We start from the raw sequence: 26,016 nt of genomic DNA on the forward strand, positions 1-26,016 counted from the left end.
TTCTTTAAGATAAATTTGAATCCCCTTTATCCAAAAATGTTATTGCAAGTTTGGTTGAAATTTGTCTTGTGGCCCTGGAAGAAAGTCAAAAATTTGAACAGTATACAAACAGACGGAAAACAGACTAAACTTGTTTAGAAAAGTTAACTTAAGCTTCTAGCTTTAAGTGAGATTAAAGGCAATTAATGAAGGTGGGTTCCCCCTGTATTATTATTTTTTTAAAATGCTTTTTATTGCTTACATCCCTGATATGAAAAGTGATGTCTGGAATACTGTGCTAGATCTAGAGTCAGAATAATTAATAACTGTACTAAAATTAGAATCAGAATAATTAATCTTTTCTATTAAGAATAGGCAATGTATTGCAATGAATATTATTTTACTTTTCTTCATTTTTTGTATATATTTCAGTCTTAACGTTTTATATATCAACACTTTATTGAGGAAATTTACTATCTTACAGATGATTAGAAAAGTAATTTCACATTTATACTTATATATAAAAAACACAAGGCATACGTAAGAAATCACAAGAATATAAGTATTTTCCGGAAGCTTTCTCAATGATCTTGCACGAAGATCATTTTTATAGATACAAAAAAAAAACAACAAACAAACAAACAAACAAACAAGGAAGAAAGGTTAAAATAGAGGATTAACGCACAAAATGTTAACAAAAATCAAGACTTAAGAACATGAAATAGAAAGAAATGTAAACAATGCTCTTTGAATAACTGACGCTATTAAGACTTTTATATAAAAGAAATCCTAAATTCCTAAGTTAGGTTCATCACAGGAATAAGAAGCAATTCATTTCCTATTTGCATTAAGAGTTTATTTTCTTAATATGTAATGTGAATTGGTATACTAGACCAGTATTTTCATTGGTAAAAAATGACAAAGATGTTCATGCAATATTATTTCACTTAGATGTGGATTAGTGGGAAAAAACTTAATGCTTTAGAGATAGTCTTTATAAAAAAAATTAATTAAATTTTATTTTGGCTTTATGCATAAAAAAAATATGTCACAGTTTGAAATATGAAATTTTTCGCACTATCTACTCAGTTGTAAGGAAACATTAACTTGACGGGAAATTGTATTTTACTCCTTTTTCACTTCCAATTGATGCTCAGGAAAAATAAGTCCTTTTTCCAGACTATTCTTCAGAATACCCACCAGTGACATAGCGGTATACATGTAATCTAATTTATGACGTTGATAAATTCTATTTTTTTTTTAAACTTCGAAAATCTGTTGATATGAAGAAACAACCTAGTTCACATATATACAAGAAATAACCGAAGCGGTGTAGTAACATTATATGTCTTGATTCATGTATGAGATGAGAAGTATAATTATAATGATATATTTCCATAGGGCGAACTTTTAAATAATCTCTGTATCAGGCCATAGAGAATTTTCGAAACACTTCATATGAAGGGGAGGATTTTTTTTTCCACAAATATGATGTTCTTTCATGCTAGGACAGATTATCACTTCGAGATTATATTTGATGTTTTGACAAAACATGCGTTATTTCTCTGTAGAAAATGTAATTAAAACATTGATAATTAAAAGGAAAAGAATATACCTGATAAACGTGATAATAATCATCAATTTCGTCTTTATATATACAAAAAAAAATCACGTGACACTAATTATGCATTTGAACCTATTGCCTTATTCAAATAAAGAATAAGTTAGTCATGAAAATTAACTTCCTTGTTTCAATCTAGTTCGCATCTGACATCATGGACAGCAGAGTGGTGTTGTTTTGTTTTCTTGGAATACTGATTGGGAATACTGCAACTGCTTATGGTATGAACATTTTCTTTAAGTATTTTTTAATAGGACTAATTACTGTTATTTATTTTCCTTTTTACAATTCTACGATCAAAAACACCACAATAAAACAAATTCTACAAATGATCAACTGGAATAGTAATTAATTTGTGAGATCATCTCCGCAGTGGCGCAGTGGTAAGAGCATCTGTTCTAGAGTCGCGAGTAAGGATTTGATCCTTACGTCGTGGTTTCGAATCCCATTGTGAGTCGTAGAAATCGGTCCTTCGGATGAGACCGTATAAACCAAGGTCCCGTGTCGCAGTAGGTGCTGGCATGAAAAATATCCCCCCGGCTCTAAGTGCCGAGAAAAGGACAAAATGTGCAGCTCTCCATCGACAAGTGGCTGCGTCTTTATATGAATGAAAAATTCTCTTATAGTAAGAATGACAGTCACGGTGTTTTGCTATGGGTAATACGACATAACTACTTCTAAAGTTAAAAATTAAGGAAACATTCACAGAACTTTTACGAATTGATTTGAATTGAAGCTATGAAAATCATATTTCTTTTATTTAATATGTGACCTATTAATAAGTTTAACACATATTATACACCTAGTACATTTAAAACCAGCAGATATCCATTCATAGATATGCATTTGCTAATTGCAAGATTTGCTTTTAAAAAAGTCTACCCCGTGGGGATTCGGGTTATAATAGGTCCTCAGTACCCCCTTGCTTGTCGTAAAAGGCGACTAAATGGGGCGGTCTTCTGATGAGACCGTAGAAACCGAGACCCTGTGTCACAGCAGGTGTGCCATGATAAAGATACTTCCCTGCTCAAAGGCCGTAAGTGCCAAGCAAAGGCCTAAGTTTGCAGCTTTTCACCGGCAATGGTGTAAGGCCGTAAGTACTGAGTAAAGGCCTAAATTTGCAAACCTTCACCGGCAATGGTTACGTCTCCATATCAGTGAAATATTCCGGAGAGGGACGCTAAACAGTATACAATCAATCAATCAAAAAGTCTTTTCGACCTCTCTCTCTCTCTCTCTCTCTCTCTCTCTCTCCATCTTTCAACCCCTCCTCTCTTCTCTTTAAAAGTAAACAACGTATTTTAATATTATACATCGCTAGATTTTGTGCAGACCTTATTTTTGAAAATAGTACTATTTGTAAAGACGTGGAATGTCATGTTTAAACACTAAAGAATATTTATGATTTCCTTTATACATAGATATAATAATTATCTATGTGACTTCTTATCACTCTCCGAAAACATCTGCACGATTTTTTGCTGTTATGTACCCTTATCAACTTCTTTGAAATCCTAGAGTAAAAAATAAGATCGCAAAAAATAGTATAAATTAATGCCAAAATACATAATATGACTTAGCTCTAAATTATAGCTAATGTACTAAAGAAGCAAAGACTTTGGAATCCCCAACGAGGGTCTGAACAAATTAAAGAAAATAAAGATATGAAATTCTCTGATGTCGTGAATTAATGGTTATTGTGAACTAAAAGTAAAAAATAATATCATTTACATCTTTTATCGTGAATGTTTAAAGATACGTTTGGTAAACATACAAGACGAATTTGAAATTGGATTTGAAATTCAATTTCGGAACAGGTTGCCTCATCAAATAAAAAAAAAAATGCTATGATGACATAATGCTTTAACTAAGGTTTGGATATTTTTTCTACAGAATATTTTCGCTTTTATGAACAGAGAACATAGCATTAAACAAGTCGGCATGGCAGCAGTATCCGTATCCTAGAAGGCCATGGGGAGCGGATAAAGCTGTGGATGGGCGGTATTCAGACAGATCAGCTGTAGGAGGACAATGTACGATATCTGACAACAGTCAAAAAACAGCCACCTGGCGGGTGGATCTAGGAGATGTACATCGTATTCACCATATAACTATCTATACCAGGACGGACAATTTACCTTGGGGTACTGTACAAAATACTGATTAAATAAATATTTCATTATTGAAATGGAAAACTTCATTTTTTTGCATTCCGTTTCTTTCTATTAACGTTTTTCTGGGTTTGTATGCTTTAAATATGCAAATCCTTTATTTTTTTTACATTGTATAATCGCAATGTAATGTGTTAAGTATAAGTGTAACTTCTCTATTTTTTTTTTTTCAGTCAGAAGTATAATTACTTTTTAATGTTCAAATAGTTTGATATTTAGTTTCAATAACCGCCAACGTTATTTTCTGGATGAAATTTTTTAACTTAAGTCTGATCCTGTTACTTTGTTACTACAGTTGTTTATTTTGTAAAGCTTCTGAAGATAGAATGAAAGGCCTCAAGCTTTACTTGAGTTTTTCGTGATTTTCTTCTTCATAATATATATATATATATATATATATATATATATATATATATATATATATATATATATATATATATATATATATATATATATATATATATATATATATATATATATATATAATACAAAATAATATTTTAAATAACTTTTTTAGACGCAAGTAACGGTTACACAGCTCGGTTCCTTGGCTTCTCTGTTTACGTTTCAAACTCGACAAACAAAGACGATGGAATTCTATGTTTTAAGGATACAATGTACACTAGGTCCACAATACCAAACAATGTAACCATAGAGTGTGTTAAAAACGGACGATACGTCATTTATTACAATGATAGACTCCCACTAGTTCTGTACCCTGAGGAATATTCATATTACTCTTTCAGCGAGCTTTGTGAGCTTGAAGTTTATGGTAAGAACAGGAAACTAAAACATATTACACTAACAGAATCTTTTTATACGCTGACAAAGTCGTATATATTGAAAGTATACAATACACGTACCTTCAAGGACTCAATAAAGCTTTGGTTCAGCGAAATGGTTATTGAATAGAAAAATGTCAACACATACAGGTGAGGGTTTTCAAATGTAGACATTTAGTGACGGAAAACAAGAACAGGTCAATTAATCACATGTTATAATGTTTAATAAAATACTAAACCCAACCAACTGGCAATTAAAATATCCACAGGATGAAACTGAAAGTTGTATTTAATATTAATGAAATGTCAATTAATGACAGTCATGTTTGTCATCGATAACCATTTGAGATTTGGCATCGGTATTTTGTTGACTGAGTGGTTCTAATTTACTAATCCATTATAAAAATCAAACAAAAAAAAAAACTAAAAGATTGTTGCAAAAAGAGCAAAAGAGTTTCATTGTAACTTTTTTCCAGAGTTTTTGTGCAGTGATGTGTGCAAAAATGTATGCTTTTCTCTGAAACCCACAAAAAAGTTCAAAATTTCTTTCTTATGTGTAATTTATATCTTCTGGTCAATTTTCAATTAGGATGTCCTATACCAGAATTATACGGAGAAAACTGTAATATACCGTGTCCACAGAATTGTCAGGAGAGACATTGTAACATCGTTGACGGGACTTGTCTTGGATGCGTTGAAGGTTACAGGGGCTCACGATGTGAAAAAAGTTTGTATATACAGAGAGAGAGAGAGAGAGAGAGAGAGAGAGAGAGAGAGAGAGAGAGAGAGAGAGAGAGAGAGAGAGGGGGAAATTCATTGTCATATGTTCTGTTATAGAGCACTTGTACGTGTCATTATATATATCGGTACTTGAAAATAAACGATAACACTTCAATTTTGTAAACAGTTTGAATTCCTTAAGGCGCATGTGTGAATTTGCTTTTAACAATTATGTTTTGAAAACGGATTTTAATGCCGTTTTTAACGAACAACAGATTTTCCTAGTAAGACTTTTTTTTATACTTCTCAGAATGTGACAATAATAGCTATGGACTTGAGTGTAACCTAACTTGTGGTAACTGTAGCAACAGAGAACAATGTGATCACGTGAACGGAAGTTGTCCTCACGGATGCGACAAAGGGGCGCAAGGAGATAAATGTAGAGAAGGTAAAATGTTGCTCTTTTTAAGTGCGCCTTTTAAATGAGATGTCTGAAAAACTACAGCGAAGGGATATAATCATGCGCCACTTCAAAATATTTGCCGAAAATTTTACATCCGGCATCTTGATATTTAAGACCTAATAAAAAATAATAAATTACAATATTCACTTAAAAGTCTGTTAAATTTTCTTCATCTTGAAAAATTTGCTTATTCTGAATATTTTGCCTTATATGTCGGAGGATGGCACATTTTCCGAGTCATTCCGAATTTCCGCCATCAGTTGATCTTTTCAATAATATTAAGATAAGGAGAAAGGACAGGTCACGATGTTTTAATTATGCTGTTATTACCAAAGCATTTTTTAAAACTTGATTTCCTTTAATAACAGAAATGTCGTTTCTAGTCCGTTTATTCAAACACATCCCCAGAACATGATACTAAGATGTCTATGAGTTTGCGGACACACTATCTGCACATTGAATTTTTCCTCCTCTTTTTTTTTAGATATAATTTTTCTTATTTTTTCCCAAATACTCTTTGCCTTCCATCACTGAATTTATTCTACTCTCGATCAACAGTTCAATTGTTTATCAATGCACCACTTAAAACAAGCTTTTAATTGATCTCACAAATAGCATTCTTCTCCGTTGGTAACTCTCCGTTCCCAGCTCTTGAATGTTTCTTTTTATACTTCTAGTACAAAATCTATTATTGTTTTCCTCATTTATGATACATGTACCTGGAATGTCTCTTTTCTTTTAACTTTACGTGAAATATTTTTTATCTGTCTGTAAACACTACCCATTCCTCGATGATTTTTTCTACCTGTCTCATTTCATAATTTTTTTTTCCCACAAAATTACATATTGTAGACAAAAGGCTTACTAATAGACCCGTTTCAATTTTCATTTCTTTATAAGTTTTTACAAACATACTTCTGAGGAACGTATCTAATTCTTACCCATTCCGACCCATATTGCTTTTACACAAATTTATCGACAAATAATAAGGCAGACGATAAATATACAATGTATACATCATCAAGTTATAAGTATCACAGCATCAGGACAAAAAATATGAAAGGAAAAGCTATTGTTTGATAATAGTGTTCAGCCTAACTTTACAGAAATGCGAGAAAACGTGACGTGATTTGTGCGGAAGTGGCAAATATTTATGTCCCTTGACCATAGCACGTATGAATTATTGATAGTTTGATTAATATTTTATTTTTTTTTTATTGATATAAAAGTAATATTTCAAATGCCCAGTGGCAAAAAGTCAATTTCAAAATTGATTAAAAAATGAGGACTCTAAGAGTTGTCTTGTTTCAATAAACTATCGAATCTAAAAGCTGTCCTTGATCACCAATTTAATGAATATAAGGCATTACTGAGAACTTAATTTATCTAAGGGGGCGAAAGACATATTGTAACATGACTAAGTATACTTCCGTCATAAGATCATAATAAATTGTAATATATTTGATTAAAACCACATGGTTTTTGCTAGCTTGTTTGACTTCATCACTATTTATAAAAAAATATTTTAAATAGTTATAAACTTGTCCTACAATATTTACTTCAAATCTTTGTCTATGCATCTTCAAATGTAAAATCATTAAAGAATAAACTTATCCACTCGTCTTTTTCCTTTCATTGCGCGCCTAACGAGTCATTGACGTCACATGATCTGTAAGTGCATGTAGATTACAAACTGTAAAATACGGGCAGCATTATAAAGGAAAAAGGCATCATGGTCAGAAGAATGTTGGGTATTACGAGAATTAGGGAACACAAAAAATACTTTAATAAAGTTGTTGACAGAGATCTTTACGAGGGGTTATCAAAAAGTTCGTGGACTGAGGCTATAAAATTAGTACTATGTAGTTTGTGATTGTCATTGGAGGTTTCTATTGTGCTTCTGTCGTACTACCAACCTTAAACTACGGAATATTTTGCACAAAAGGGTTCGGAGATAATTTGTCTTTAATTTTCCTTCGTTTTTTCGTTAGGGGTGCTTTGAAAGAATTCTGGTATTGACAGTGTGATAAGTCAATATTTATATATACGAGGGTTGATCCAAAAGTAATGTCACAACTTTGATAAAATTGCTATAAATCGACGTAAACCAGCAAAATTATACATGATAAAAGCTCTATTCATTTTAAATCAGACCTGAAAAATTCAAAGGAATATGATGTATACCTTTCAAAATATGGGATTTTAAACAACACGCGTTTATGGTGGTCGCCGCACTAAATATAACGTCATATAACGGATACACATCGTCATAATTTTAAGCGTTTCCCCTTCGTTTCATCATCAAAAATATTTGTGATTCGCAAACACTTTCACCAATTCCACTTTCTTAAGAATTCTTGGTACCATTATACACTCACTCTTTTCATATTTAAGCACTATGTCAATTTTTTTTTGTACAGTAGCATAAGACAAAATTCACATGTCACTCTATACTCGTACGTCTGCCATTTTTGACAACGTCAGACATCATTGAACGTTTTGAACAAGGCAGAGATACTAAAACCATATGCTTGCACAATAATAACATATTAATTTAGTATAATGTAAAGCTAAAAATGGGTAGCCGAAAAGGTTTCAAATGACATACTAAAGTGCATTCATTGTTTATGTAGCAAAAGGCAACTTTAGATAAGTATGCTTTCTGTGAAATGGACTAATTGATAGTTTCATCTATAACATTAAAAGATGTTTGTCTGATTAAATTTCTTTTAAAAAATCTCTTACAGCGTGCCCCTTTGGAAGACACGGAAAGAACTGTGTAGAGTTCTGTACACAAAACTGTAGAGGAGGTTGTAACAGATTTACTGGTGCCTGTGAGTCTGGGTGTAACCCTGGATGGAAGGGAAAATTTTGTGAGAATGGTACTTCACAATTTAATCTGAAATATAAATTTTGTGTAAGGTCAAAGCTTTAAAACATCCTACTCTATAATATCTATATTTTTTTTTAAATAAAAAAAAAACTTTCAAACAATTTTTGAATTATATCGACCGTGCTAAAGGCCTTCATGAGACGTGTTTATTTAAATGCATAGCAACTCAACAACGAAAAACATATTATAACGTCACAATGAACATAACAATTGAGAGGCGATGCCATTCAATGAAATTGATCCAAAACACCTGAAAATATTGCAAGAGCACTTGTACTTGTGTTATCACAATTTTTATCATACAAAATACATAACTTGCATATGGGGTAAATTTAAAATATGATTTTAAAGTATATATGTAGGACTCCAAAGTGCGATGGGAATCCAAAGTCCGATGGTCACGCCAAAGTCCGATGGTTTGCGCCAAACCCCGATGGTTTGACACGCCAAAGTCCGTTGGTGCAGAAAGCAATTAACGTGTATGACGTCATAGTACTACTGCGCAAAAATGCGATGCCGCGCCATGCCAAGGCCCGATTGTTTAAAATAAATACAAAGAAGTATTAAATGCAAAGACTAACCCTAATCCTTTGGATATAGGTGCGAGACTAACACTTATCAGTCGAAAAATGTGCAACAACCATAAGCTATTAGGTATCTTGGATGGGTGCATGACTTATCCAATTCAGTCCAATAGTGTGGCTAACCATAAAACCTCTTGGGTAAGTTCGAAGAAACAAATTGGTGTTCAATAACTAACCTAATCAGTCGAATGGTGTACAAGGACTAACCCTAATAGCTGTGGTGGGCGAAAACAATAAGCAAAATCAGTAAAATTGTAAGCGGGACAAATACTAAATCACTGGATTCTGAATGCAGGACAACGTCCTGACGCCGGACTATTGTGACGTCATAAACGTTCATTGTTCCTTAGCACCATCAGACTTTAGCATGTCAGACCATTGCATTTTAGCGTCGCGTGTCTCATAGGAAACGAGCCATCGGACTTTAGGGTATGTAAAGACAGCGAGCCATCGGGGTTTGGCGCAGGCCATCGGGGTTTGGCGAGACCATCGAACTTTGGCGTCACCATCGCACTTTAGAGTCTTACATATATAAATGCAAATCTATGAAAATAAGGATCTCGATATCACAGAAATGTTCATAAATGCAATTTAAAGATAGAAGTGTTCATTTTTGTTCATACCAAATGGCACAAAAGTGTTCAGCTTTTTCTTCCACAGATTTTCTCTATATTGACGGTAAATGTCATTCTTATACAGTTTTTCCATGCCTATTATATTATAATCTTCTACTGTATGTACATCTGAATTAAAATGAGTAGCCGCAAGGCCATTTGTTTCCCTTCTAATTAAAGAACAAAATCAAAACATATCTTTGATATAGACTATCACCAGTTTCTCCGACATACACTATTTTTTCACACTTTTTACAAAAAATTCCATACACAACTTTCCTAGATTAAAAATTAATATAATTTAACACTTGAAAGGTGTTTCCTTTATTTTCTTCAAACTGGCTGGTTTTCACAACAAATTTACACAAAATACATTTTAGCCCCACATGTCTTACATAAATAATCCAACTCCTGTGTAATCCTTAATAGTGTGACATCCCATGTTAGATTTCTTTCACAGATTTCTATTTTTCATGTGTTTTACGATGTGCAATCAAAAATCCTCGCTATTTCGACATAAAACTTCTTTCCTAGTACATGTCTGATCTCTGTATTCTGCAGTATGTTACAAAAAAAATTCTTTCCGTGTGGATCCCCATAAATTTTGTTTCTTCCTCGGTTCTTTCAGGAAACAAAAAAAATTTCAATTTTATAGCTTTACAACGGCACGTCTTTCTTTCACAGAATGTGATGGTAATACTTTTGGACTAAATTGCAATCAGAAATGCGGGGTCTGTCTTAATAAAGAACAGTGTCATCATTTAAATGGGACATGCCCGAATGGTTGCGATAGAGGATACCAAGGAACCAGCTGTACACAAGGTAACTTATAACAAAACACGTCTGTTGTTATACATGAAAGACACTCCAATAGATACTTCACCAAATGTTAACCTTTTTATTAGCATGTCAAGGCGGGCGATACGGATACAACTGTCAGGATATGTGTAGCATCAACTGTAAAGATCCCATGAATTGTGACCCAGTATCAGGACACTGTAGTGGTATAAATCTTACTTTCCTTAAAGTTTTTATATATTATAAGTTTCAAAGAAACATTTCATCTAAATTTGTTTTTACAAGCCTTTGGATTAATTGTTTTCTATGAAAATTGCACTCAAGTAAATCAAAAAAGTGTATGAAAAAGAAATATCAGAGTGAGAATTCTACGAGACAAGAAAAAAATTCATGCATTCTTAAATGCTTTCTGCTACTCAGCATGCGATCTTTTCGGAACATATATGTTGTTAACATGAGTTTCAGCAGCAAAGACACAATAAAAGTGTGCTTGAACAATAAGTTGTAAAAAGGCTATTCTCAAATTCTTATATCTACGAACTGTTATTAAAAAAGACAACAACAACGAAGTGTTATTCATTCAATTGTCTTAACTTCTAAAGCATTTACGATGTACGTTTAGCGCAGTGGTCTTTACTAGGATCGCGAAGTAAGGAATTGATCCTTACGTCGAGGGTTTGAATCTCACTCTGGGAAGAGGAAACTGCTTCTTTGTTTGAGACCTTGTATGCAGAGGTCAAATGTCCCTTGCACAAGCAAAAACTTCCTCACTGCGCAAGGTCAGTAAATGTAGGGAGTTTAGGAAAAAATAGAGCTGTGCACTGGCAAGTTGTGGCCTCTCAATATGAATAAAAAATTTTTGGGGAGATGAAACAGTGAAGACAAACAAACATAATACATTTTTCCTTAAATCAAACACTGTGAAATATAATGCCACACTGATCTATTTCAAATTCAATACAAAACTTTTATCTAAAATTATATGTTTTCGTAAGCCACGTAAAAAGTATCTGAAATGCTAATGATGCAATTAAATATCGATCCCTGAATTGCTTACGTGAAACCGTTATATTTCTACTATTTTCAGCCTGTTTTCACGGTTGGTATGGTAGAGAATGTAAAGAACGATGCGGATACTGTAGAGGAAACGAACAATGTCATCACGTGACAGGTTCCTGCTCTGGATTGTGTGAACCTGGATATTCTGGAGATCAGTGCTTAGACAGTGTGTTTTCTCAACACATTGCAAATCAGAGAGCAATGATTAAATTAATGAGAAAATTCCTTGCTTTTAAATTGCGCAGAGGTCAAATGAGAGAAAACGGCACTTCCCCGACAGACTTTTAATAAAGGGGAAATACTCCCTATGTGATAGAACTTCATCTTCTGATTATTTACTTGAAATATATTTTAGTACATCTGTAACATTTCTTGTATTTGTATAATAATGTTAAGTTTACCTTTCCCATCTTTCCTTTGACCTAAAAACTACATTTGTCATCTTACATCCTTTTACAACAGCTCAAGCAAACCTACAATGATCTTTAACTGCTATAACATTTACTTTCATATACTTCCTATAACTAACCGTCTTTCTTGAATAATGAGTATATTTTTCTAAAGATTGGGCTAAACAATGTGTGGATAAAAACATTTTTTTTTAATTTTTTTTTCATTGAATTCCTTGTTATGTCATTGATATTCTGAGAATGGGGTATTTTGATGAAGTAAAAAGGTCTTTATTTATGATTTTTTTCTGTTTTATTTACATATTTCCCCATACAATTTTGTTACGGGAAAATGGACAAGAATAAGGTTTAATAATGAATTTTTAATCAGAATCTATTTTTGGTACACACATGTAGGCTCTTCAAAGGTAATGATTGATTGATTGATTGATTGATTGATTGTATACTGTTTAACGTCCATCTCCAGAATATTTCACTGATATGGAGACGTCACCATTGCCGCTGAAGGGCTGCAAATTTAGGCCTATGCTCGGCACTTACGGACTTTAAGCAAGGAAGGATCTTTATCGTGCCACACCTGCTGTAACACGGGACCTCGGTTTATACGGTCTCATCCGAAGGTCCGCCCCATTTAGTCGCCTTTTAATCATCACAATAAACTTCTGTAAAATGAATAAATATATATATCATATAAAATAAAAGTCAATATTTAGCATATTTACCTCAGAAAAAGATTGTTGTGGATAAAACAACATGTGACATGATAAATTGTATCATTGTTGCGGTGTTTTTTTTTTTTAAAGATCAGTGTGAGTTTATTGATACATCTTGGTTAATTGTGAAAAACCGTTATCTATCAAGGGAGAAAAAGTCTATGTATTGATGAAACAATTATAATAAATGACCCACGACCTTTCACTTAATTTGCTAAAAATGAATAAAGTAGCTAACTTTAAAAACAGAGAACAAACTGGAGAAGACATGGTAAAGGTATACTTCCCTTACATAAACATTCGAGTGTTAAATCCAACATGGAATTAACACAGCGCATTTTTAAATGATTTTGTTTTTAATTCTCATTAACTTGAAGCGTAAAAATCCCAACACAATTTAATACAAGTGATCTTTTTTTATTAATTCCAACATCAAAACACGCATCAACTTATTTTGAGAATCCCTGCACATCTCGGTCAGAAGAGTGTTTTTTTTCCATTCGGACGGTATTCCTTCAACGTTTAAATTGCCCATTTTGGCGTTTTAAGGAGTGTTTAGATTAACCGTCATAAAAATGTTAAATGATAATTTCGCTTTGCACCGAAAATTGCATTTGCATATATCACAACTGTCATTCAAGGCGTTGAAACTTGAATGGGCGAAACATAAGAAATACAGCGCTATTCCTTTTCGAATCATGTCTCAGCTATGTTAAGGACTGATATGGAAAATGTTACCTTTGCTCCGGTTTAATCTGTATTACTTCTTTTAAAAAATTGTAACAAAGCAACTGAATTCTTGTAGAAAATGTAATATTGCTATCAATAATGGATAGGACTGGATCGTAGTTATTACCAGTTATATCGCACGTATCAGCTGTTTGTCACGTGACTTGTATAAAAATAAAATTGTTAAGCCGAATGTAGGAATTGGGGATAGTACAAGGTCATACGCTTGTTTTTCAAGAAAAAAATTGCTGCACATTAAAAGAGGTTTATTTCCTCTACCCAAAAAGTGCTGGGAGCTAGTCAGTGCTGTTTGCGAAGTACTTAAAATGTTGCCGAAAATGCTTATAATAGCTAAAAATTTCCACTTCGCTTAAATTCTGTTATAATTAAAATTAATGTTATGCAGACCAGGATCAGCTCCCAGCACTTTTCGAAATATACACTATATAAGCAATAAATGTTCCAAACTTCAGCTCAAACAAAATAGTCTATGCCCTTGCACTTTTGATGTAAATCACGAATACGCTCATCGTTTTAGCGATATTCTCTACATTCCTTATCCATGTGCAGCTTCAATGCTGCTAGAAAAATTCATATTCTATACACAGTGTATTTAATAAATTATTTTCTTTAAGTTTTAATGATTAGGTCTTAAAATAAGCAATGGTATCATATCTATTTACGCATTCTTGTAATTATTAAACCAGTGAATCTAGTCCTCTGGATCACCTGTGCTGCATCATGTCAAGGCTGATGACGTCATATTTGACGAAAGGCTTTCTTCTATTACTCGACTGTATTGCTATCAAGCATTGCAATTTCACAAGATTTTATTCAATAATCAATAAAATAAATAAATTCAAGTTGTTATTTACGCATGATCATGTCGTTATTTAATTTTTGTGGCTTGTTAAATTTTAATGACGTCACAATTAAACTTCAAATACGATGTACAAGGAATATGAACTCTGACCTTCCTTAACATAGCTGGGTGTGCTACGTTTTAAATGGTCATATAACATTAAATGATTACATTTTGATAGATCAAGGCTAACTCACTGCGTGAGAATACAGTTGAATTACGTGCTATTATTTAACATGAAAGTGATAGATTATGGGTTATTCAGTTCCTGGGAACGATGAATCAAAACATATAGAGTACCCTTTTAACTCGTGCATCTTCAGACATCAGACTCGGGTGACAAGCCCCCACGTCTGATAGCTGAAGACACCTAGTTAAAACACACTAAAATCAATCAACAATTGGTTGCTATGTGTTAATGTTATTTTGGCAACATGACTTAAGGTTTGAAAAAAAATGGCATTTTTAATATGTTTAGAGCCCCAAAGTTAACATTTGCGGCAAAACGATCAATTGTCTATGAGTGTACATGTACCTGTTGAAGGCATGGTCTTTTAAATGCATGAAAAACATGTTTGGTAAATTAATTATTACATACGTAAACATAACTATGGTAAACGTTTATGATTGATATTTAGTAAACGTTAAAATGACTTTTGATTTTAACTATTATCAAATCTCTAATGTTTTTGGGAAAGGTACCCTTAAATGTATAAATTGGAAAACGTTTATGCTTGATTTTTATTAACGGTATCAATATTAAACATGACTTTTAAAATTGACTATTATCCAATTCTAACTGGATGCAAAAAGCTGACACACAAGTCTAAATTTGATTAAAAGTCTACAAAATATTTCTTCGTAGTAACCATAGCGACAGTGCTGTTTTTTTAATCAAATTTTATCAATATATGACACCCGACTCTAATTCTACCAGATAAGTACTATTCAAGTTGAGTCATATATTTTTCTTGATTGAATGGAAAGAAAATTCTTAATGCAGCAAAAAAAAAAAAAAAAATCACCTTTAACAACTTCGCAGCACAGTTAAGGTTACAGTAAGGGGGCGGAGCCTAATTTGTACGGGAAATGTTTACTATGACGTCACATATGATATAAGGTCTTCAAAATACCACAAAATTAAATTTTAATTATTTCAAACAGCTCGATAGCTGTATACTAAGCTACATAAAAACTTACCTTTACATGCAGTTTGGTCGTTTGTTAAATCCCACACAACAGTATATAAACGATACATCGATTGCAACGCACTTGTCAATGTGAAATCATCTCGCAAAAATGACGCAGTTTTTACACAGTGAGAGGCTGATCAAGTCACATTTTGTACAATGAAAAATGTCTTTTGTTCTCAAATAAAATATTATTTGCAGTAAAATGAAAAGCTGTTAACTTGGATGCGATGTCAGCTTTAGTATTTTATTTATAAACTGTACGTGCATTCTTCAGACAAGCGATACTGTCGTGTGTTTGTATGCAGATTCATTGAAAAAGTAATGGAAGGGCCCTAATAAATAGATTTATTGCAAGGGCATACCCCCAATGTATCTTGTCAAAACCTTACACATAAACTCAAGAAGCATTAAGATAAGTTTAAAAGCAAATATCGCGAATCTTATGAGAAATTCATATGGAGTTCAGTAGATTAAACAGGTACGCTAATTTATTTTCATTGATTATATTCTCTTTCGTAGACAGTCAGCTATATACGTATGCCGGTCGGTCTTTCCTCTGTCATTCGTGAAAAAAAAATAATGCAGCAGAACAACAATAACCGGGATATTTCAAAACATAAAATCTGTACAAATGGAAAGTTTGCCTTCTGACAAACTTGGAAAGTGCTGCTAGAATCCCGCGTTAAGCATGGTTTTACGATAAATCTCGGTTCATACGCATAAAATTGAAAAAAAGGGTAACGTTTCATGGGAATGTTTTACTGACAGGACAGTAGGATTCTAGCAGCAGTTTTTTTGGCAAAATAGATGTTTTTCAACTATATTACTTACTCAAAGAAATTATTAAACTCCGAAATATTGTTGTTCTGTAAGCCTTTTTATTTTAGAAAATTTCATTATTAATAGATTTCATGTGATGTCGTGGTGTTGGTGCATGTCTTTGCGTTAGACATCTTGTATCTGTATGCTATAGTTATTAAAAGTTTACGTTTATCAACGGTTTTGGTAATCTATCAAACTAATTGTTTTTTAAAATGTCTTAATTTTCCGAGAAATGACTTATATGCTTCCTTAGCATACCTGCGTTACCATAACAACAATGAAAGTTATCAATAGAATAATATCGCTTACATCTATCTCCTTAGGATCAAACATTTCCATTTTTTAGTTGATTGAGATTGAGCATGTAAATAATACAAAAAGTTATTTCTGTTCTTTATTTCAGCAAAGTTCAGATTATAAAAATGTTTTCAAAATGAACCCTTGATTACCACTTACTAAGAGATATATTCTAATTGGTTTCTGTTCAGTGTGAGTTGCAACAAGGTGGTGTCATGTTTTGTGAGAATTGTTTGTTTTGTTTTTTTCTTGATTTTTATTTAGGCTCAGTAATGATTTAAAATAGCTAAAAATATTATTTTTTCTCGCCTGTTATCCTGGCAACTTAGACACAGCAACGAATATTTATTATTTGAAATATGTTTCTGGTGTTAAGTTCTAAGGATGGGCGAAGTTTCATCAAAACCGAAATTTAAGTGGGTACAGAGAATTGCTCTTAAATTTCATTTATTTTCAATAAAAAAATACAACTAATTTTTCAAAATTTCACAAGACCAATAAAGGACCAAAGTGAACCCTTTTCTTTAATAATTACACACCAATGGGTTTTCTTTAAGTTTGATTGTATGTTTTGTAGAAAAGTGTAGGACAAATACCAAGGTCGGCAAGACGTTTGGGGATAGGAAAGAGTTGGCGTTAACTGGTAAATGTATTAAACGCTAATTATATGGGAAATGTTATAGCTTAATATGAACTGTCTTCTGATGGCCATATATATAGATCACGTTTAAAATTATCCCCTTAAGCCTAGGTATAACTTTCTATACAAATGATCTTATTAAAAGCCTTAAATTATATGTCTTATTTAAAATAAGTTTAAGTTGTTTATTAAATAGGTATTAAGTACATATAGTATGTTATATAAAAGCTAGTGTAAATAATCATTATCTTTTATTTCAGATAATAAAATTATAAGAACAATCAAAACATGTAATCGTCTTCGGAAGAGCATTCCATATTTTCAAATAAATAATGAGAAATATTACGACGAATATTTTAAGAATAAACAGACTAGCAAACTGGCTTTATCATTAGAAAGTCGAATTGTCAATATCGGGGTTGTGGCCTTAATCCCTGGAGTTGATGCCTTCACATTCTTCCCAGAAAATAAATCTTTGCAATACTTTGGGATAGTATGCTTAGGCCCTTATAATCGTTTGTACCTTGTACACTACGCGAAAATATTTGGTCATTGATTAAAAAGACACTAGCAAAAATAATATTATTGATAATAATGATAAAGTTTAATTACATGTACATGTATTAACTTAAAAAAAATATTTCAGCAAGTCATCTGGGAGAACCATTGTAATGTACACTACAACAAGTTATAGATTTATTGGTAATACCGACCAGATACAGTTTTCTACTACGGCAGCGCACACAGTTACATCAACATCTACTTTTGGTTCTTTCACTGATGAACCTTACATCGAATTCGCCATCACAGCAACCATCAGTCCTGGTTAGTTGTAGGATCCTTTATACATCATCAAAGCAAACTCGATGAATTTTCAGATAATTATTAGTATATGATATACATGTATAAATTTACTACTCAATAAAGTTTATACAATGGATAATACCAGATACTGATTTTCCTGATTTATTCTAATTTATGAATGCTACATAGAGAAAAATAGTTCACAAGGACGACAACGGTGTAGACTTAAAATATCCACTTTAACTTTATGGTTCCTTGTTCTTTTTAAAGGAAAAGGATATTGCAATTAAGTGATGTTTTAAAGCAATGAGTAGGAAAGAAATTTGTGTTTTACGTCCTTCTTGAGAATTTTTCACTCATATGAGACTCTTCAACCTGCCTTGACTTATTCTGAACCGTTGAGCAGTTGGTATCTTGTTCGTACTTACAATTGCTGCTACACGGCATATCACTTTAGTCTGATTGATCTGAAAAAAAAGTCTTCAGGTCCGATAAAGAACCTACAATTGACTTTACCATATAAGTGTACAGTGTACAGTAAAAATCACCTATAAAGACTGCAAACAGCGTCGTGTCGTCGTCAGCATGCTCCAACTTGTGTTAAATTAATTTTAATTGGAATGAAAAAATGGAGTCAATTCAATAAGAATTCGATGTTATATTCAATAACTATTGTTGTTGACCGGTCATGGTAACCTAGTGGTAGAGCGTTCCCTTCGTGATTGGAAGGCCGAATATAAGTTAAGGATTCTCAAATGGACGTGGAAAAAAACAATAAGTCAATAGCTAATGATATTCGTCTGAGTCATTTTTATTTAATTAAAAAACAAAAAAATTGCGTTTATTTCTGCGACAAACCTCATGAAAATAAAAAAAGAAGAAAAACAAGATTTTTTTTTCTTTCTTTATCGATGTTACCTTTTACTTAATATATTATTAATTAAACGGACAAATAAAGAGAATTGACATATATTGCAGCTTGTAAAGTAGGGTCATATGGAGAAAACTGTGCACTTGTTTGCAACGATACATGTATTGGTTGTGACAGAGCAAATGGAATTTGTGACAGCGGCTTTCATCCTGGTTGGAAAGGAAAATTCTGTGATGAAGGTACAATATTGAGCATTTAGCTAAAATGTAATTGAATAATTAAATTTTATTATTATTGAAGAAAATGGTTAAAATCAGTGTAATCTGAAAATCTCCAGAAACAGACACAGGGTTATATATCAGTAATAGGTATTCTTTATATTTATTTTTTTCCAAATTGAAACATTCATTGCAAAAATTACAACTATGGCGCCAACACGTATGGCGCAATTTGAAAATTATATGTTGTACCAAAAGGTCACGTCGAACTTTGCTTTTCAAAACTAGTTAAGAGTTTCAAATGTTCTTTGCAAGTCTTTGCAGTGAATAAGTGATAGATTTATGTAAGTTAATATAAGTTATTACAATTTGTTTCTGAATCATGTTTGTAATATATAATCTGTATACATGTATATGGTGTCTAATCTAAATGAAATAAATTTTAATCTAATGGATTTAGTTTTCAATTATAATTCTTGAAGAATGAAAAAAAGAATGATAACTTCTAAAATTAACCTTTTTTATTTTTTTTTTTATTTTATACGGTATTAATTTAATTTTACTTATATGAAAAAACATATTCAGAATGTGACTTGGGATTACACGGGGAGGATTGTAGCATGCAATGCGGACATTGTTTGGAGTCCCTTCCATGTCATGCAATTAACGGATCGTGCTTACATGGATGTGCTGCAGGCTATGAAGGGTTTCTGTGTAACAAAAGTAAATTGAATTTCATTCAAACTCGTCTGAAATATATACCGGAGATGCGTGTAAAGATAACCTTTTCTCTCAACTACTTGAAAACCAGAAGAAAATGCTGAACTTGATGGTGGAACTTATTTCTTATAGAAGAGGAAAAATTGAGATGAAAGGAAATTTCACTTCTCCAACTGACTTTAGATAATAGGAAAGGGTTTAAAGACGCCAAAAAAATAAATTATTTATAAAAGAATTTCTTTAAGCATGATGTTCTCAAGTTATGATTATAAATCTATGTGTATCGTATACATGTTTTAATGTACAGTAGTCTTTATAGTTATATTTCTATATACTTATTAACTGAATCATAAAGCGACGAACAATATATTTTTATGTTTGCATGTTACATCAGTTGACTAATATATTAACGATTAAGCCTTCTCTTGCATTAAATTTAAGCTCACATGAACCTAACGCTTATGTTTGTTCAAATCATTACCTCAACGGTTAGGATGGGACCAGATGAGTGGTAAAATTTTTCATAGGAAAAAAAGTTTAAGTTTTTTCTTGAGAACAGCAAAGCTGATTTGGAATATAATCATAAAATATGATTAACATTATTTATATAATATATAGCTTCAATGTGTTGAGTAAAAAGGCAATCCATGTAATGACAAGTCAACTATCTTACCAACTAAGACACCTTTGATCTTCAGTTTTACATTGATCAGCATAGTATTCTTTATAAATTATAAACGTATCTTATACATGCCACTTCAGCGTATAATAACATAGAATTGAAATTAATTTCTGCAAATTCACAATAAAAAGGAAAATAACTTTAAATAATGGATTTGATCTTCAGCATTTATGTTCTTTACCCCCGTTATCAACGATTCAGAGACATATAGATTTTGTTCTATTCGTCTGTCTGATTGTGTGTTTGTTCGTTTGTCTCCAAAATCTTTCTCATAACTTTTGATTGGATGAGGCTATGGCATTCTTATTTCATATGTGTATTTGTAATGGCAATACCTTTAATTTTGATATTATTAACCTTGATTTAGGAATTTGACGCATATCTACCAAAAGAATGCCAAAGTTTAACCATGTGTTATCATTTATTTTGAGATTGTTTTGAACAGTTGGTGCTGGGTCTTTCATACTTCAAATGTGCATTCATTGTGACAGGGCCTTCTTTGGGATACTTACAATATTAACCATTCTTCGTGAAAATAGTTTTCAGTGGATATCACCAACTTTGACATATTGACGTTCTTTTATATATAACAAACTTGACATCTCGACTCAGGAGTTTGACCAATTTTTACAAAAAAAAATCCCAGAGTTTAAACTGGCTATATATGTTGACCATTTGGTGCCAGAACTTTCAAATTTCACATTTGTATTCACTGTGACTAGGCGATCCTTGGGATACCAGCAATTTTGACTTTTTGATCTTTGAAGTTTGACGTGCATCTTACAAAATTCAAATACTCGCCATACGATGTTTCACATACACATCCTTTCCATTTCATACTTTTAAATTATATTCAAGATTGCATTACGATATTTTCCTGCACTGTCAAACAAACCCCGCACATGTACCTAAATTTATCTTAACCCTATGACGGCTTTCAAATCTAAACCTATGCAAACACAACGTAACTCAGAAATTTAAACTGATCGATTATTGTTACAATTTACTTCCTGGATTAAAATCATCCATAATCAAACAAGATGATCAGTGAAATTGGACTGCTTTGTTGTTTTGGTGGAATAATATTAACTGTAAAACATGTTTCTGCATATGGTAAGAGACTCATTTGTATATAAATCTTTCTCGCTCTCTCTTTCGTAATACACACACATACTCTCTCTCTCTCGAAAGCGAATAAATGAATACCTTTAATTTATTTATCTGAGTGTCAGTAAAGGTAACATTGTTTTGTAAATAGTCACCAAACAAGATATCCCTAATGTTCAACAATCTTACAGCATTTAACTCTCAAGTTGAAATATATAAATGTTCCTTTTGAAAATTATGCCCATTGCTTCGCGCATTTTCTGACCTTTTAAGAAACAATGTTAAGAGTAAGTCTGCGTTCACCACGAAAAAACATCTTGTATATTTTAGGATAGTATAGTTAGTATAGTATAGTATAGTATTAGTATAGTATTCCAGGGACATCAAAGATAGTAGGAAACATGGCATAATTTGCGTAACGGGTGAAGCCCTTTATGCATAAATTATCCCATGTTTTCCACTATCGTTGATGAACCTGGCATACTATACTAACTAGACACTGATTCATATATATTTCCATTTCATTGTGAAAAAATTGTAGATTAAGACTTAAAAAATGAAGACATAGATTTGAATAACACGAGGAATCCCATGCCAATTTCAATACTCCTCGACCACTGACGTCAAAAACAAAAAGAGCCGCACGAGATATACATGCATATTTGGCCTCCTTAGCGTCAGACACAGAGACAAATATGCACAAGAATATCATGCATATTAGGCCTCTCTATCTCTTGATCTATTGATTTATACCTTATTTATATTACGGTAGAATTATCCGATAACTTTCGAAGTGAAAAACTTGAAAACTTCCATGGTGAATAAAATTGGACATATTCAATCTAACACCCACACACAAACATTTTAAGTCGCTGGGTTTCCGAGGGTTTTTTTTTTATTATTAATTTTTTTCCTCGCTTGTCAAAATTTTCTAGAGAATAAAATGAATAAATCCTTGATCGTTTTGAAAATAAATTATCTGTTTTGGCTGGCATGAAAATCAATATATATGTGTACTCCAATTCGAAATATTTTGCCCCCCCCCCCGTCCTGCCTCAATGAAAAAGATAGGGTGTTACCTCTTTATATGCGTGATTTTGCGTCACAAGTAGGAAATGGTATACGCGTCAAAATAAGTGACCGCGGGGAAGGGGGTTAAATATAATCAAATTATTCTTTAAACTGCAAAAGATTGGAACGGAAAAACCAATACTTAATTTCAAACCAGGTTTCTTGAAATTGTAATATTTATCTCCTTTACTTACTTGTACATGTACTTCTAGAAACCTGACCTCAGAATGACTAAAAACAATTTCTACAGTTTCTGAAATTTCAGGGTTATTGTACTAATGCAAGATCTGACCAAAACTCCTAGTAAAAAAGTTGAGGACAAACTGTACTTTTTAATTCTTTTTTTAGATATGTCTTTTTAAAAACATTTTACAGAAAAAAAGAGCATGTCTTTCATTAATTATAAATACATGTATTATGTGGCGAAATGATTAGCTCCATAATTATCGAGGTTCCCTATACAACACAGGGGAGTTTCTCGTCGATCAATATTTATTAAAACATTTTTATTCTTCTAAGCATAGCAAAACTTCTATGCTATAATGTTTTAGAATGATTTATCTTGATCATACAAACACAATTGCAGACCTTGAATCAAATACCTATTCTTTTATGACTAAGAGACAAAGGGAGAGCATTTAGTATATAGATAAAATTAAGATTCCATTGGACAGCAAATTTTCATTTTTACTTACAGAAAATATAGCACTTAACAAGCCTGCCTGGCAGCCATATCCATATCATGGTCATCTGTGGGGAGCAGATAAAGCGGTGGATGGGCGATATTCAAACCGGACATATAGAGGAGGACAATGTACGATCTCTGACAATGAAAAATAAATTGCCACATGGCGGGTGGATCTTGGAGGAATATTTAGTATACATCATATTACCATTTACTACAGGACGCATGAAGTAGCGTGGGGTACTATATAAACAGCTAAATGATTTTTTTTAATTCTGTTTACTCCTCACCCAAACAATTGAGGATATTCGTTTACTCCTATACAAACCTAAACTCATTTCACTATGAAAATATTCCCTTCTGTTATGATTAAAGTTTCCGTCTGAAACCAACATAAAAATAGCTACCAGAACTGTGCTGCACGTAAAGAACTATAGATATCGGAAAAATTGTACAAAAGAAATAAATTGTATGGTTTAGTATAAACCTCCGTAAAAATAACAAAGCATTAAATCTGCTGCCCTAAGAGCATTTATATACATGTATATATATATGTTTAAAAATGTTTTAGATTAATAAATGTTTAATTCAAAATGTTTACTTAGCTTAAACTTTTAACATAGCGAAAAACCAAGTCTCAAAACGAGGGCAATAAACTTACGTGTAAAAACAGGTGTATCCGGAATGAAATCTATACATATGTTTGAACAATTATTTTGCAACATGCATTCACAGAACTCATTCGCTTCAAGAGTTCCTGCTAAATTATTAGAAAAGATACAAAAGACAAGGAATAATTGTCCCGTACCACGGGATACATTGAATACAGATGAAACAAATGTCACAGGGTCACGGTCTTGTTTGAAAAATTCAGAACAAAACTGGTTCGGTCGTTTTACAATTTATTGATGGATATAGAGAAAAACCTAGAAAATAGAAAAACACTCTCACAACACTCATACAAAACAATGTACACATAGACAAACACGAAACAAAGACATTTACGAAAAGTATTAATTAATAGATATTTAACAGGTTTAACCGACTGCCAGTAGATCGTTACATAAATTAAACAAGTAAATGAATTACAAGATAAATGAATATCTTACCAGGCATTCAGTATCAAATCAGAAAAATATAATATACAGTACATCGATTGAATCGATCTGTGGCAATATTCTAAGCAATCTGCTACCGTAAAGGCTGTAGAGCTTGGGGTGGGGATTTGGCGGGTTTCTTACTTTATATAGTGCACGGGTTAGTAAAACATGCATATTAATTAGTATAACGAAATCCATTGGTCCATGGTAGGTCATTGGTCAGTCATACGTAAAGGAAATGCTAAAAATAGAAATTCACCTGTACAAAACTAAACACTCGCACATGGCTCTCACATACCTGCAAAACCGGTTGTATTCGATTGGCTATGCGCGCCAATCAGAATACGTACTTATATTGCGCAAAGCATTAAAGTAAATATTTAATAATAATTATAATTTAATTACAACTGTGACATTCTCCCCTGCTAGGGAAAATGGCTCCTGACATTTTAAATAACTGAAGCAAATAACAATGTCCATGTAGCATTGTACAGACAAAGTATTATAACCCAAACATATTTACAACCAAAATGAACATCAACTATGTGACATAGACAAACACGAAACAAAGACATTTACGAAAAGTATTAATTAATAGATATTTAACATGTTTAACCGACTGCCAGTAGATCGTTACATAAATTAAACAAGTAAATGAATTACAAGATAAATGAATATCTTACCAGGCATCCAGTATCAAATCAGAAAAATATAATATACAGTACATCGATTGAATCGATCTGTGGCAATATTCTAAGCAATCTGCTACCGTAAAGGCTGTAGAGCTTGGGGTGGGGATTTGGCGGGTTTCTTACTTTATATAGTGCACGGGTTAGTAAAACATGCATATTAATTAGTATAACGAAATCCATTGGTCCATGGTAGGTCATTGGTCAGTCATACGTAAAGGAAATGCTAAAAATAGAAATTCACCTGTACAAAACTAAACACTCGCACATGGCTCTCACATACCTGCAAAACCGGTTGTATTCGATTGGCTATGCGCGCCAATCAGAATACGTACTTATATTGCGCAAAGCATTAAAGTAAATATTTAATAATAATTATAATTTAATTACAACTGTGACATTCTCCCCTGTTAGGGAAAATGGCTCCTGACATTTTAAATAACTGAAGCAAATAACAATGTCCATGTAGCATTGTACAGACAAAGTATTATAATCCAAACATATTTACAACCAAAATGAACATCAACTATGTGACATTCTCCCCTGTATATACTATACGTAATAAACTGGAGTAACCTGGTGCACCCACTCTCCGTACCTTTCCGGTTTTCTCACCTGTCTAGTAGAACGTCTAGGGAGGGGTGTTGGTGTACTCTGTACAGTAGATAAATTGTGATTCAAAGTAGAATCAGTTGTATTATAATACGTACTGGTAGTAG

General features: G+C 32.5%; 2 protein-coding genes across 2 annotated transcripts; both read left to right on the plus strand.

Moving 5' to 3' along the window:
- Positions 1 to 1,732: 1,732 nt before the first annotated feature.
- Positions 1,733 to 12,290, plus strand: LOC134271857 (multiple epidermal growth factor-like domains protein 10). The gene is made up of 9 exons (XM_062754074.1): positions 1,733 to 1,821; positions 3,517 to 3,744; positions 4,289 to 4,543; positions 5,143 to 5,280; positions 5,584 to 5,721; positions 8,484 to 8,618; positions 10,512 to 10,649; positions 10,733 to 10,831; positions 11,713 to 12,290. Exons 1-9 carry the CDS (start codon positions 1,755 to 1,757, stop codon positions 11,970 to 11,972), a joined length of 1,458 nt encoding a protein of 485 aa, XP_062610058.1. The 5' UTR covers positions 1,733 to 1,754; the 3' UTR covers positions 11,973 to 12,290.
- Positions 12,291 to 18,000: 5,710 nt separating this feature from the next.
- Positions 18,001 to 20,115, plus strand: LOC134271848 (multiple epidermal growth factor-like domains protein 11). The gene is made up of 4 exons (XM_062754062.1): positions 18,001 to 18,175; positions 19,133 to 19,264; positions 19,829 to 19,966; positions 20,096 to 20,115. The coding sequence occupies exons 1-4, from the start codon at positions 18,022 to 18,024 to the stop codon at positions 20,113 to 20,115; spliced, it is 444 nt and encodes a 147-aa protein (XP_062610046.1). The 5' UTR covers positions 18,001 to 18,021.
- The last annotated feature ends 5,901 nt before the right edge of the window (positions 20,116 to 26,016 follow it).

This window comes from Saccostrea cucullata, unplaced genomic scaffold (assembly GCF_032062105.1).
Source record: "Saccostrea cucullata isolate Sc308-1 unplaced genomic scaffold, CSIRO_AGI_Scuc_v1 ctg2306, whole genome shotgun sequence".
Lineage (NCBI taxonomy): Eukaryota > Metazoa > Mollusca > Bivalvia > Ostreida > Ostreidae > Saccostrea > Saccostrea cuccullata.

What these genes read in the sequence shown, in the direction of transcription:
- LOC134271848 (XM_062754062.1), top strand. Translation starts at nt 18,022, where the DNA reads ATGTACACTACAACAAGTTATAGATTTATTGGTAATACCGACCAGATA. An exon ending in AGGAAAATTCTGTGATGAAG is followed by an intron (nt 19,265 to 19,828) that starts GTACAATATTGA and finishes AAACATATTCAG; the next exon opens with AATGTGACTTGGGATTACAC. An exon ending in AGGGTTTCTGTGTAACAAAA is followed by an intron (nt 19,967 to 20,095) that starts GTAAATTGAATT and finishes TATTTCTTATAG; the next exon opens with AAGAGGAAAAATTGAGATGA.
- LOC134271857 (XM_062754074.1), top strand. Translation starts at nt 1,755, where the DNA reads ATGGACAGCAGAGTGGTGTTGTTTTGTTTTCTTGGAATACTGATTGGG. An exon ending in GGGAAAATTTTGTGAGAATG is followed by an intron (nt 8,619 to 10,511) that starts GTACTTCACAAT and finishes TTTCTTTCACAG; the next exon opens with AATGTGATGGTAATACTTTT. An exon ending in AGGAACCAGCTGTACACAAG is followed by an intron (nt 10,650 to 10,732) that starts GTAACTTATAAC and finishes CCTTTTTATTAG; the next exon opens with CATGTCAAGGCGGGCGATAC.